The sequence below is a fragment of the Oryx dammah genome, unplaced genomic scaffold, assembly GCF_014754425.2.
Source record: "Oryx dammah isolate SB20612 unplaced genomic scaffold, SCBI_Odam_1.1 HiC_scaffold_11100, whole genome shotgun sequence".
Taxonomy (NCBI): domain Eukaryota; kingdom Metazoa; phylum Chordata; class Mammalia; order Artiodactyla; family Bovidae; genus Oryx; species Oryx dammah.
Window position 1 is genome coordinate 1 of NW_024080494.1, and position 14,266 is coordinate 14,266.

The following is a 14,266-nucleotide window of genomic DNA, read 5'->3' on the forward strand; positions in this document are numbered from 1 at the left end:
TGCAAAGAGTCAGACACAACTTGACAACTGAATGACAGCTTCCAAGTTGTCTGGTGATGCCAAAGTGTGTTTACTGGAACTCTAGCTGTCTCTGTGTCTCCCTGGGCTCTGAGAATTAAAAACAAAACAAAACAAAACTGTATTTTATTGAGTTATGGTTCAAGTAAACACATAGACCCTAGTCTGCTGGATGAGTTTTTATGTTGTAAACAGCTGTGTGACCATGATTCGGGTCAAGCTCCAGGACATTTCCAGCATTCAGATGATTCCTTCGGGTTCCTCCCAGTTGGTGCCCGCCATGGGTCATCGCTTTTCTGACCGATTGTTGGATTTTATCAAATAAAGACTCCCAGCCCGTGCTCACTCGTGCCTGGCTCCTGTACACAGCTGTGAGTGTCACTGATGATTGTGCCTGTATCTCTGGTCCCTTTTTATTGCCAAGGGCTAGTCCACTGTGGTGACATCATCATTCATTTCTCCTTCCTGTTGCTCGTGGACACGTGCTTCCAGTGTGGGGCTACGGTGAGTGAGGCTGTCATGCATGCATGCATATGTTTTCATCTCTCCTGGGTAAATATCTAGAAGCAGAGGAGCCTGGACACAGTAGAGGCAGAAGACCCACCAACAAGTCTCCAAGACTCTTGCATTTTACACTCCAACCTGCACTGAATGAGAGTTCAGTGATCTTTATCCCAGTTGATGAGGAAATGGTCCCCGTGTTCCTGGTGTCAAACAGGATTGCAAAGCATTTCCCCTTCTTTTCCTCCTTTCTGCTTCAACTCTGCCATCTGCCCCTTAAATCCAGTCACATTGTGGTTGATCTAGAAATCAAATAGAAATGTAGTAGCAACGGAGGGTGGACAGAGGAGGCATATGTGCGCAGTCTATGGGAACATCTCAAATAAGTCAGTCTTTGCAAATTCTGGGGCACTGAGGCAAGCCCAAGAATAGAGAGAGGTGCAGACAGGTTCTCAGCCCCAGGGCACCTGCTCCACACTGAGTACCTATAGGCCCCTCAGCTGCTTGTCCTGGCTGGACACGGGGTCCCGTCTCTAGCGCACGGTGGGGGCCTACTTAATCTCCGCTAAGTCTGTTGTTGCTGTGTGTTTCCTCCCCAAACCCCTTTCCGACAAAAGCTGATCCTGAGTCTCTGTTTCAGCCAAACATTTCCATTAACAAGGTACTGGAACCAAGTAAAGACAGTTATTCAATAAATAGCCTCCAATCCAAAGTCAGTTGGAATATTCTATTATGTCTGAGATGGCTCTGCTCCCGATTCTAAAGCCCAGAATCAAGAGAGAGAAGAGAGAGAGAAATTCACAGAGAGGAGGGGTCAGAAGTCCCTGGGGCGTCATTATGCACAAGGATAAGGGAACCTCCATCACCGGGTTTTCTATTTGCAAAACATTTCTTTTTACATGATTATGCTTTTTGTGAGGAGTAGAATTTTAAAGGGGAGGAATACCTTTTGAAGAAGTGGAGTAGCCTCATATGGCTCAAGCTGTCGCTAGTGAGCTGTGTGACCTTGGACATGACCTGTAGATTCTCTGAGCCTTAGTTTCCCGGTCTGCAAAATGGGTATAACTAGGCCTTCCTGCAGCACTGCTACCCCATGCCCAAGCAGCGCTCCATCACATACACTGTTGTCTGGACATGATACAGCCACACGCTCAGGGGCAGTGTCTTCTGGAAGCTGTGCACGTGGTGAGAATGTCTGAGCCTACGTGAACTATTCTGACTTGGGGTGGAGGGTAGGAGGAGAGCAGAGGGTCTGAAGGCCCTGGGAGAGGAGCACCCACTTCTGTCTTCCGTCTTCCTCCCTACCTTTCTCCCTTCCTCTAAACGGACTTTCTCCTGCTCCTGGCTCCTCCCCATTGAATAACAGATAAACTGCATTGAATTCTGTATCTTGGTGAGTCATTCCTGTTGCAGAGGTCTACCTGGACAGCATGCAAAGCCGCAGTGGTCACGTAGGCATTGAAGAACGGGCCTTCAGGCACACCCAGGACCCCTACATAAACCCAGTGAGTTCCAGGGCTGGGGGAGGCCTCGGGCAGGGAGACACAGCTCTGGGGCTCTGAGGAAACAGCTCCTGCTAGGGTAACAGGAGGCCGAGGGAGGCCTCGTTCCAAAGAGAAAAGACGAAGGGCAGACACACCAACCGGGGCGGCCCTGTCCCCACTTCTGCCTGTGCCCTTCTCCTCGGTGCTGCTCAAGGCCGAGGGGCACCAGGATTCGTGCCTGTGACAAATGTTTGCTGAGCTTCCTCCTGATCTCTCTCCTGTTCTGGGTGCTCAGTGCGGGAAGAAGAGTCTAGGTAATAAATAGAAAAGTGAATTTCCTTTTTTTTTTTTAACATGAAGGAAGGTAAATGTCTCCTGGGGAGGATAACAATGGAGCATGGCACTTAAGGGCACTTACTTGGAAGATGACCTCCCTGGGTTCAGCCATTTACTAGCTGGATGACCTCAAGCAAGTTACTTTACCTCTCTGGGCCTCAGTTTCTGCTTGGGTATAATGGGAATAATCAAGTCACCACCCAGAGCTCGGCTAAGGATTAAGCAAGGTAGCAGGTTGAGAGAGTTTGAAAGGTATCTGGCCCACTGTGGGGGGCTCTGGAAGTGTTTAGAATTGTCCTGGGCACAGGACGAAAGGCCTCCCGAACAGATGTCTGGCATTTGAGGGTTGAGAGAGCGAGGCAGGGCAGGTCAAGGGTGTCTGAGAAAGACTGTCCCAGGAGGGTGGAGCGGGCTGCCCCTGCACCGTGGGGTTCAAAGGGCTCTCTTCTGGGCACTTTTACCTGCTGTGTGGAGGTCTTGTCATAGGTAGCCTTGTATAACCAGCGGTCCCCCACCTGCAGGCATGGACTGAGGTTTGTGCATGGCCCGGTAGGAAGTGGGCTGCACGGCAGGAAGTGAGCAGCTCGTGAGCTAGTGACGCTCCATCCATATTTACAGCCACCCTGCATTGCTCACATCTTCCCAGCCTTGGAAAAGTTGTCTCCCGTGAATCTAGTCCCTGGTGCCAGAAAGATTGGGACAGCTGGTTTAAACCCTTATCATCTCCACAACGTATAGGTATTACTCTGGCTCACAGAGGTGCAGGCCACTTGTAACGTTCCCAGGTGATAAGGGCTGAGGAGGGAGGTGTCTTGATTTTCCCCATCCTGGGGGAAGGAGGTGTCCACAGAGAGCGCCCTGGGGGAGGAGGAGCGCCCTGGAGGAGGAGGAGGCAGGCAGGCGGAAGCCTGGGTCCCAGGAACTTTCTGAGCTCACTGCATCCTGGCCTGGCCCTGTAGAAGGAGCCTCTCCCGGGCTCAGCTTCCTGAGAGGCTGGGCAGGTGGGCTGACGGAGCCCTTCGTGGGGAGGGGGTCCATGGGGCATCAGGTGCTGGGGAGCTGCTCGGTCCCCACTCAAGCCCACCTCCCCAGGAGCCGTGGCGTGGCCTGTGTGCTCTATGCAATGACCAGTGCCCTTCAGCCCGTCTAGTGAGGCCTCCCGGTGGGGCTGGAGGAAGCTGGCCTGCCTGGTGGGTGCCTCCACAGTGGTCTGAGTCAGGATGTGTCGCCTGGGTCTTGTTCTCCATCAGATGGGGGACTTGGAGCTGCTTCCAGGTTCAGTCATTTTATTATTCTGATGACATGTTTTTACTCTCTAGTCCTTGGATTCAAAACCCAACTATAGACAGGCCACATGACTTGGTGACATCAGATCTGCCAGCACAGGGAGTTGGGAGGCCAGCCTAATCTGTGAGGCTATAAATTCAACATAAAAATCCATCTTCCTGGGTCTTAGGAAGCGAAGGCCTGTGCTGCTCTTTCCTCTTAAGATCACACATACACACACGCATGCAAGGAGGGGTCTTTGGCCACACCAGGCTTAAACCATACAAATTTATTTCCTTACAGTTCTGAGTTTAGAAATCTAAAATCAAATGTCAGCAAAGCTGTTTCCTTCTGGAGCCTTCAGGGGAGAATGTTTCCTTGTGTTTTCCAACTTCCAGAGGCTGCCCGCTTGCCTTGGCTTGTGGCCCCTTCCTCCTCCTGCGATTTTTTTTTTTTTTTTTGATGTGTCAGGTCTCAATTGCAGCACAAGGCATCTTCACTGTGGCCCGTGGGCTCTCTAGCTGTGGCCCATGTGGGATCTTAGTTCTGCAACCAGGGATCTAACCCTCAGTCGTGGCATTGGAGGCAGATACTTAACCACTGCTGGACCCCCAGGGAACTCTTCACTTTCCTCCTTCTCTAAAGCCGCAGCTTCTTGCTTCTGCAGTCACATCTCCTACAGCCAACTCTCCTCCTCTGCCTCCCTCTTTGCAGACCCTGTGACTACTGGGCCCACGCAGATATTCCAGATAACCCCTACCCCCACAGTCTCAAGGTTCTTAATCATACCTGCAGAGTCCCTTTTGCTGGGTAAAGTAGCATATTCACAACTTCTAGGAATTATAATGCTGACATTTTTGGTGGGGAAAAGGGAGAACATGTAATTACCCAGTCTACCATAACCTTCTTGGAGTCAATAAATATTAGCAGTTTCTTTGAATCTTTCCAGAATAGTTTTATTTATAATAAAGTAAATATATGTATATAGCTGCTCCTACCCATTTAAAAAATAATACAGAGGGCAATATTACTTATCAGTTTTCAAAGTGGTCCCTTCTTTCTCTTTTCTTGTTAAGTCTCCCTAGAATCTGTTTTGTGGAAATACCATGATTAATTTCACCATTTTCTTCCTGGTGGACTTCTGGATTCATTTCCAATTCTTTGCTACTAGAATGCAATAATGAGTAATCTTGTCTTCGGATTATACTCAATTTGAAATCATGTTGTGTTTCAGAATGTGAGGGCACCATTTAAGACATTAAAATCTCCTGAAGGTCTTTGGGGGGAATCATTCCCTAAGATTAACCTTTACTGCCCGCCCCCATGATCCACACAGGGCTTCCTCCATCCTGCCTTCCTTCTGTGCCCTGAGGACCCCTCCTATCACTCTATACCTTAGTGTGAATATGCTTGAGGGAGGAGCCCATGCTGCCAGGTGGATACATTTTCAGCCTTGTCTCTCCTGATGGTGAGAAAGGCTCTTAGGGGGATTTCAAACTCCAACAAATGAGGGGATTCAGGAAAGAGCACCATGGGTAGGCTGATTCTACTTCTCCAAAATCACTGACATGGATTTTGACAGAAAGAACTCAGAGATACAGAGACATTGTGATTTGCTTAATGTCACCAAAGTTTTTAATGGCAGAATTCAGACCAGACCTGGAGGCCACAAAAGGCACCTCTGCCTGAGGTCTGGGAGCACAGTCTGTCTGAATGGGGTTCTGGCATCACCGGTTATCTCCCAGGGTCAGCTGTGCACACTGGGCTCGGAGGGACTTCCCTGGATTCTGAGTGGTCCTACAACCGAAGGACATGGAGTAAGACTGAATTGAGCTGGTGCGTATTTTTTTTGTTTGGCCTGTGGACTGTTTGTTTTAACTGGTTGCCGAAGAGAAAGTATAATACAGAGATATTAGTATCATAAACAACACATATCAGTCACTCAGTTTCAACTCATGAACTATCAGCTTTATCTCTGCCCAACTCTACTTTCCTTTCCACCCCTGGATTCCTCTGAGCCAAATTTAGATAAATCAATTCAATGCAAATATTTCATTATATGTCTCTTATAGCAAAGGAAACCTACTACAATCCTTTTCAAAGCATTTCACCCCCCAAATTAGAAAGTTTTACGGAAGAAAAATCTCAGATTTCTGTCTTCTCCAAAGACTTGGAAGCTCTGACAACACTGGGCCTGGAAGGTTATCGGGTTACAGCCGAGTGGACACTGCTCTTTAGATAAGGAAGATGATGCCTCCTTTGCTGCAGTCCCCACCACTCCCGACTGTCCCCTACCTGGGCAGCTCAGCTACGCAAATCACCTGCCTGGTTCCTGTAAGCATTTAATCTTTGTAAAATACTACTTGGAGGAGAAGGTAGAAAATATTTCAACAGTGTGAAAATTGACTTGGAGACAGAGCTGTGTGAAGGCACTTTGTAGAACCACGTTAGATAGAAAGAATTCTGGAAGGATGCGCCAGTCTCTCCCCACAGACATTTTCTCACTAATCATCAATGTCACCCAGAAGCCGGGACTTGTTCTCATTGCATGGATGAAGAAACTGAGACAAAGAGAAGTTAAATAAGCTTCCCAAGACCACTCAGGGAATGAGCAGCAGAATCAGGATTCAAACCTGAAGGATGCCTGACTCTAAAATGAAGCATCTTCACCATAAGCCTGGGTCCTTTAAAGAGGCTCAGGAAAGAGGACATGACAAAGTGATGGGGCCCAGGAGGCGTGGAGATGCCGGTGAGGACTTGGGAGGCTTCCCGGGGCCTGGAGGAAGGATGGGAGCGCAGGAGCAGCAGTAGAAGAGGGGGCTGCCCCTGGCTGCAGAGAGCACCCGAGAAGAGGCACTTTCTGAGGCTGTGGGGGGGCAAAGGTCAAGGTCACCATTGTTCTCTGGGTAGGGTGGTCAGGAGGGGGAGGATGACTTCTTCTTGGCCTGCTCAGCTGAGCAGAAGGTTTATCCTCGAGAACAGGTGGGTGGGTCTCTTTGGTCCATGGTGGAACCCTGAGTCCCCAGCCAGGACTTGGGTCTTTACTAGCAGCTTGGCTTGGGGTCCAGGCACCCCCCTTACTCCCCTGGTTCCTTCCCATCTCGGGGCTGTGTACTCGCCACTTCTTGCTTTGCCAGCTGCCAATCTGACCTTGTCACATCCTCTCAGAGCCTGAGGGGCTCCTTCTCCCAACCTCAGAATATCTGTGTCACTTCCTTGCTCCAGGGCTGGAAGGTCAGTGGAGCTGAGGCTCCTTCTGTCCTGTTTGTGGCTGCACTGGGTCCCTAGGCTGCTGCCCAACACCCAGGCCAGCCCCGGCCAGGGCTGAAGAGGATGGAGAGAAGGAGGCAGGCCAACTGACCACTGTCTCCTCTCCACAGCCTGTTCCCTTCACTGGGAGGATCGTAGGGGGTCTCCAGGTTGGACACATGGTCACGGTCACAGGGCGTGTTCTTTCCACAGACGAAAACAGGTACTGGGAATTGTTGTGTCTCTCGGCCTCACCCCTGAATGACCCAGGGTGCTGCCAGCTCAGGATGGTGCACACAGCATCCTCTAAGCTGCCCACACCCAGTGTTCAGGGGATGGGAAGGGCCTGGCCCTGCCAACAATGCTCAGCGCCCCCTACCACCTACCTGTAGCATCCGGGGCACCATTAACCAGACTCCCCAGAGACAGGGGGAATGGAGGCTCACCATCTAGGGAGGGAAGCAGGCCAGCCCAGAGGTGGAGTTCTGGGACTGAACTTCGTATACAATGACCCAGAGCTGCAGATACGTCAACTCCCTTCATTTCCTCTAGCCAGTCTCATCTCCTTTGGAAACTTCACTTGAGGTGACCTGGAAATATTTAAACTTGCCATCAAAGTTGTATTTGGTCTCTTTCAGTCTCAAGTTTTTCCCACTAAAGTCAATTCAAAATATAGATAACTCAGCTCTGTTTGCCATTCCCTTTCTCTCGAGGGGGACTGTCTGGGAACAGAGAAGAGCTTGCACGTATTCCAGAGGTGGGAGGTCCTCAGGAGTTCATGCAGCCCTGGCTGAACTATAGTGAGCTCTGGGTGGCGTGGAGGCCTGGGACCTGTGTACCCTGAGGTCTGCCGTGCCCACGGGGGCCCCTCTGGACACGTGGCCTCTCTCAGAAGCCTCTCTGTCCAATCGAAGCTGACTTCTACCCCCGCTGTTCCTCTCATTACTTTGCATGGGGCCTGGGACCTTCTGGATCCCTCCAGGCCCCTCCCCCGCCGCAGCCCTACTTCTACATCTGGCTTCTAGATGACTTCCTCTGCCACTGCGCCCCCTGCCAGGTGGCACGGGCCCCAGTGACGTGGGACTCTGAGAGCCCTCAGGGCCTGCAGGGGACTGTGGGGGAAATGAGGCACCCGGTTCTGAAACCCTGCCCGCAGGGGAACCCGGGACCTTGACTATGAACTCCACCCACTCTCCCCCTCATGTGCCAACCCTTCCTCCCAGCACAGGAGGGCTTTCTACTCCCATTCTGTCCAATAGAGCCTGTCTCTACCTCCGAGGGTCCTCTTTCCGATGGGAGCTGCTGTTCCCTCCTTCCCTGGGGCAGAATTTTCAAAGGAACACAGGAATGAAGCTGGGGGACTGCAAGGGGAAAACGACACCCAGAGACAAGTCAGAAACACTCATCTCCACTTTAAGAGAAATAGGAACTTAAATTTCTCATTTCAGTGTCACTTGGAGCTTCGTTTTCATTGGAGGGAGAGCTGCTGCGTTCAGAAACACACAAGTTCCTCTAGCCCCTGATGGCTGAGGGCTCACAAAACATCCTGGTATTTAGGATGGCATTCAGAACTCACAGCCTTATGCAAGAAAGCAAATGGGCTCTGGGGGTTTCCTGGTGGTCCAGTGGTCAGGACTCCAGTCTTCCACTGCAGAGGTCATGGATTTGATCCCTGATCAGAGAACTAAGATCCTCGAGACATGAAGCGAAAAGAAATCCCAGATAAACAAGAAAAACAGAGCACTCTGCTGGTAGAATGTCCACTGAGGGCCACCCGTGGCTGTGGGGCGCTGCCTGGTTCTGTGGGATGACATGGGAGCCAGTCGTGCCGTCTGACTGTTGTGTGTTAGCTGGGAGCCTGAGTGACCCCAAGAAGCAGACGGGGAACCACACTGGGGCTGAGTTCAGGCAAGGTGTTGGGAGAGAGATGCTCATTGGGTAATTCAGGCTGGACCTTGGTTAGGGGACAGGCATGAGCTCCATCTGGGAAAAAGCAGAACAAGAATTTATTACATCCCTTTGGTGAGCTAAGCCCCTTGGAAGCTCCTTTTGTCTTCCCTCTGCACCTTATAGTTTCAGCTATATCCAAAAGAGGAGGAGATGGTGAGGGGCTTCCTCTGAGGTGAGATGGGAACAAGAGATACTTATTTAGGGGTGCCCTTGGGCCATTCCAGTTGTCATCCCTGAAGGAAGGCAGTCACCCCTTTTCTGCGTGGGGCAGTTTGAGGATAGCATGGTCCTGGGTCATTGCAGATGACAAACAGGGCAGATCTGGGGTCAGGGTCCAGGCCTGCTGACCTCACTCAGGTCAGGTGGACACACGACACCTTCTGAAGAGGGACAGACGCGCACTCTGAGGTCCCCATGCCCAGAGACCTAGGGCTTTTTCTGTGTCTGCCCTTTAGACACCATCTCTGCAGGTGTCCCATCAGTGCACTTGTTCTTTCCATTTGTCCTCTTTCCCAACTGAGCAGACACAGGCTGACCTCCAAGGAGCCACCACTTGGCCCCCAAGACTCTCACTTCTAGGCACATTCCTCTACTTCCATCTTGGACACAATTTCTTTACCCATTTCCTCCTTACTTTTAGCAAACCACACTGTAAGGGCAAAATGTGGTAACTGCACAAAACCCACTGCAAATTCGGTGAACCAAAGGGATGGGACGAGGCTAGGGATGGGTACCAACCAGCCACGCAGGTTGTATGCAGGCTCCCAGACGATGTCAGTCAAGGAGTGAGCACCTCCTGTTCCCACCCTTGGCGGTAAGCCAGGATACTGTCTGATGTTCCCTGACCTAGGTTTGAAGTGTACTTTCATACGGGCATGAGTGACACGAACAACATTGCCTTCCACTTCAACCCTCGGTTTGAAGGAAGCGGGTATGTGGTCTGCAACACGAAGCAGCTAGGAGATTGGGGGCCGGAGGAGAGGAAGATGCTGATGCCGTTCCAGAGGGGGAGTCTGTTTGAGATCTGCTTCCAGGTAGACCGGTCTGCGTTCAAGGTGAGTGGGAACGCTCCTCTCTTCAGCTGTCTGTTCCCCAGCCCCATAAGGCGCTGCGAGCAGCCTTTAAATAGTCATGTGAGCAACACTTTGTACAGAGAAGAGGACTATTTCCTTGTAAGGCCGCAGTCTCCTTACACACGTTCACCTCCTTACACACCTTCACCTGTTGCTTCTTTTACTCTGGAAGTAGGCACTAGAGAAGTCATCGTGATGCTTTTTGGCCTCCTGGGTCTTTCAGTCCAAGTTATTTCCATTCCTCTGTTGTAGCCCTTCTTCCACTCCAGGTCCCTGGGAATATTTGTTTTCCTGTCACCTTGTTGGTGCATTTATCCAGGGGTTATTAAAGACTTAGTTCTGCCTGGCATTGCACGTTGGTTTTGCAAGCAGAGCGGTGTCTCTGGGCTTGGGGAGATGGGAGGAGAGCTGAGTACATCTGTGTCTTTGTTCTCTGTGTGAACATGAACGTCCCCACCCCCTCATCATACAACCTGACATCACTTCTTCTCTGCTTCCCATGGACATTTGCATGTATATTTCAATAACACCACAGGAGAGCTAAGACTAGAAAGACAGACCTACTGTGATACACACACACCAGAAGAACGAAGAAGCCAAGGACTAGAGTCAGGTGGAGGTTGCCCTTCGATGCACTTAGGGTCCCAAGCATGTTCCTGTAACTGGGACAGCTCTGCAGGCTGTTGCCCTGACCTACAGGGGATTGATGTAAGAACTAGATACAGGTCTGAACGTCTGGAAGCAGGGGTCCCAGCGGCACAGGTATGCTCCCACCTGGTCCTGGACGCCCTCCTCCATGTGCGCTCATCTCAACAGGTGATGGTGAACGCGAGCACTTTCCTTTTTTATGTACACCGTGTGCCCTTGTATGAAGTCAATGCCATCTCCATCAAGGGCTGCGTGGAAGTGTCCCACATCGACTTCCAGGTCAGACTCCACCCAGCACTCATCCCCAGGGGCTGGGTGTGGGGCCCTGTCCCCTGTGTGGGTCCTGCTGTGTGAACCCAAAGGTGCCAGCCAGTCTCGTCTCCAGGGGCTTCTGGGTTCACATCTCTGGCTGCCCCAGTCTGTCCTTCTTGTGTCGCTGTCTCTGTCTGGGACCCCCGCTCAGGCTCCTGGACTAGAGGGTTTCTTGTCTCTGTCACTCTCTGTCATCCCCCTGGTAAGGAGGCCCTGGGCTTCTAGAAAGACCTTGGAATCAAATTGAATCCAGCTCAGATCCCTGGCTCTGCCATTTTCATCGGCTGGGGAATCTTAGACGAGCGACTTCACCTCTCCTAGCCTTAGTCTCTTCACCTGTGGAGTGACCACAATCAGCTGTCCCACAGGTCGTTGTGTGAGTTCAATGAGACCATACACATCGAAGGGCAAGTGTATCCTTTATGTGGTCATTCCCAGGTTTATTTGACCCTCTCTGTGTATTATAATTTTTGAATATGTTAGCAACATCTGAAAGGTCAGGACCAATTTTGCAAAATGAAAGTCTGGAGTTGGATGGTGAGGACTTTTGCACAACGACAGGAGTGGACACTGGACTATACGTACACTCGTGTGTGTGCCTGGTTGCTCAGTCATGTCCAACTCTTCACGACTCCATGGACTGGAGCCCGCCAGGCTCCTCTCTCCATGGCGCTTCTCCAGGCAAAACTACTGGAGTGGGTTGCCAGCCCCTCCTCCAGGGGATCTTCCCAACCCAGAGATCTTCCCAACCCAGGGATCAAACCCAGCTCTCCCACATTGCAGGTGGATTCTTTACAGTCTGAGCTAGTACACTTAAGATGGTTAATTTTACGTGAAGTACATTTCACCACTGTTTAGCAAAAGAGGTCAGGTAGATTTCTTCTTCCTCCTGAAGATGGAGAGGTCCCAAGAGACTGATCACCTCAAGGATGCTGACTAGAAAATTCCAGACTGGCTGATTAAGACTACATTCCTGGGGAAGGTCAAAGCTACAGTTAGGTCAGGTGTTACACCTAGGTTTGGTATCATGGGCTTCAACAAATTGAGGCCATTTTGAACCTGTGGTTTTCTCTTTAACTATGCCCCGCTTTGTAGCAAACTCTCAGCCTAACCAAAAGATGTAATCAGAATGTAAGGCATTAGCATCACTCTCAGCTACTGATATATAGTCCCCACAGGTTTGTTCATCCTTGGTGTGGTCTCCATGGCCAGGACTGTTTGCTTAATCCCTCTGACATTTGTAACCCAGCAGGATGGTATGGGGGCATCCTGGGACAGCCCTATGACCCATGAGGGTAATAAACCTTTAGGCTCCTAGGCCTTCCCCAAGTTCCAAGGATAAAATTTAAGTGAAAAATGCAGAAGCAAAGGGTAACAGTCAAGCAAAACAAAGTGATAATAGGTTAACCATTAAACACCATCAAGGACCTTTAGTTCCTCCTCAAGAGCTATAGGGAGACGGCAATGCCACCCTACTCCAGTACTCTTGCCTGGAAAATTCCATGGACGGAGGAGCCTAGTGGGCTGCAGTCCATGGGGTCACTAAGAGTCAGGCACGACTGAGCGACCTCACTTTCACTTTTCACTTTCATGCATTGGGGAAGGAAATGGCAACCCACTCCAGTGTTCCTGCCTGGAGAATCCCAGGGATGGGGAGGCCTGGTGGGCTGCTGTCTATGGGGTCACACAGAGTCAGACAACTGAAGCAACTTAGCAGCAGCAGCAGCAAGAGCTATCGACGGTATTGTGAACCAAATTCTTGATGCTGTTTTACAGAAATATAAGTCCCTACCATGTTGAAGATGTTCACTGTATGGTGCTCACATGGTCACAGAACCCAGAAGCTTGATGATAGGGCTCCCGATTACCTCACCACCAACCAGTCAGAAGACATCCATGAGCTGGTCACACACCCCTCACCCTCTCCCTCACCCTGTGTTTAAGACCATTTCCCTGAAAGTCATCTTGGAATTTGGGTTTATTAAGCTTGCCTGGGCTCCTTGCTTTGTACGTGCAATAAATGCTGCGCTTTCCTTCATCATAACCCTTGTCAGTAGATTGGTTTTACTGTGCGTGGATGAATCGTACTGAGTGGAGGTAAATCTGATCTAGATAGTGATGGATGGATTGGAAATTCTGATGATAAATCCTGTTGAAAGATTCCTTTCTTTAGCAATGTATGGAGGGTTACAGAGTGGGGCTTTATCTTTCCTAGTCAGTGGCAGAGAAAAAGAAAGGAAAAGAAGGAGAAAGGGTGTCATGTTTAGTTAAAGTGTGAAGACTTGATCCATTCTCTCGGGCCAAGGCAGACTACCTGAACGTCATCTACTGCTCTCCCTCCTCACTTTGATTCTGAAGTCTCCATCACTTGGACAGGACCAGGGGTCATGTGGGGTCTTCTTCAGTCCTGAGACATATCATATATCCAGGATTCAAGAGCTTGACCGTCATCCATGCAGCTGGGATGATCTGGTACAGTCCCTTTCAAGGAGATTAAAGGGAAGTTTTTGCTCTTAGTGATTCCAAATCAGAAGGTAGAAGACAACTGGGACTGAGTTTGGGGAGTTGTAGTCAGACTAAGTGCCCTCCAAGCCTCAGCCCACTCAGTGCTCATGACAGTCATATCAAAGCAGGGCCTTGATTAGCTACATCTCACAGAGGAGGAAAGACCGAAACTTAGAGAGTGTAGAGGAGCAAAATTTGCCACCCCTAAATGTGTCACTTTGGCATGAGTATTCATTTAGGCTGATTCTTCTCAAGAAACTGGAGACTCAAAGTTTTTCTTTTACCTCCTCCTCAACACGGGGTTGCAAAGAGTCGGATACGACTGAGCGACTGAACTGAACAGCTGCAGCAAAGGATGCAGACAAAGGACCCGTTGTAGAAATAGAGCCGCGAGCAGTGATATTCACAGAAGAACACAGTGAGGTGTGGAGACCAGAGTTCACTCTGCCCCCGGCAAACACGACGTACCAAACACTGACTCTTCTGTGAGTAGCCTTCCTCATCTTTGAAGCCCCAAACCATTGCCCTCAACGTCCTCTTGTGATTTTAGCTCAAGGTGGTAAAGTGTTGGTTTTGACCATTTTGGTGGGTAGTTCCCCTGGGTCTCTCCTATGTATGCAAGTGTTACTATACCTTTGTTAGATTGTTTTCCTTTTAATATGTCTCATGTCAATCTAATCTTAGATCAGCCAGAAGAACCTAGAAGCTTAGAAGAAAATTTCTTCATTCCCCAACATTCATGTTGTACCTTGTGGCAGAATTCACTTCCTTTTTAGGGTTGAACGATATTGCACTGTATGTATAGACCTCATTTTGTTTATCTAGTCATCTATTAATGGACACCCGTGTTGCTTCTATCTTTTGGCTGTTGTAAATAATACCAAGTACATGGGTGTACAAATATCTTTTCAAGCCTCTGCTTTC

At 50.0% G+C, this 14,266-nt stretch overlaps 1 protein-coding gene across 1 annotated transcript; it reads left to right on the forward strand.

The window, feature by feature from the left end:
- Positions 1–23: 23 nt before the first annotated feature.
- LOC120860571 (galectin-9-like) lies at positions 24–12,881 on the forward strand. Its single transcript, XM_040236376.1, has 5 exons — positions 24–2,024; positions 6,986–7,077; positions 9,655–9,859; positions 10,694–10,804; positions 12,614–12,881. Exons 1-5 carry the CDS (start codon positions 1,950–1,952, stop codon positions 12,635–12,637), a joined length of 507 nt encoding a protein of 168 aa, XP_040092310.1. The 5' UTR covers positions 24–1,949; the 3' UTR covers positions 12,638–12,881.
- The last annotated feature ends 1,385 nt before the right edge of the window (positions 12,882–14,266 follow it).

Bases quoted from the DNA above. Each gene is read 5' to 3' on its own strand.
- LOC120860571 (XM_040236376.1), top strand. From the start codon at position 1,950: ATGCAAAGCCGCAGTGGTCACGTAGGCATTGAAGAACGGGCCTTCAGG. The intron at 2,025-6,985 runs GTGAGTTCCAGG...TCCTCTCCACAG, and splicing joins AGGACCCCTACATAAACCCA to CCTGTTCCCTTCACTGGGAG. The intron at 7,078-9,654 runs GTACTGGGAATT...TCCCTGACCTAG, and splicing joins CTTTCCACAGACGAAAACAG to GTTTGAAGTGTACTTTCATA.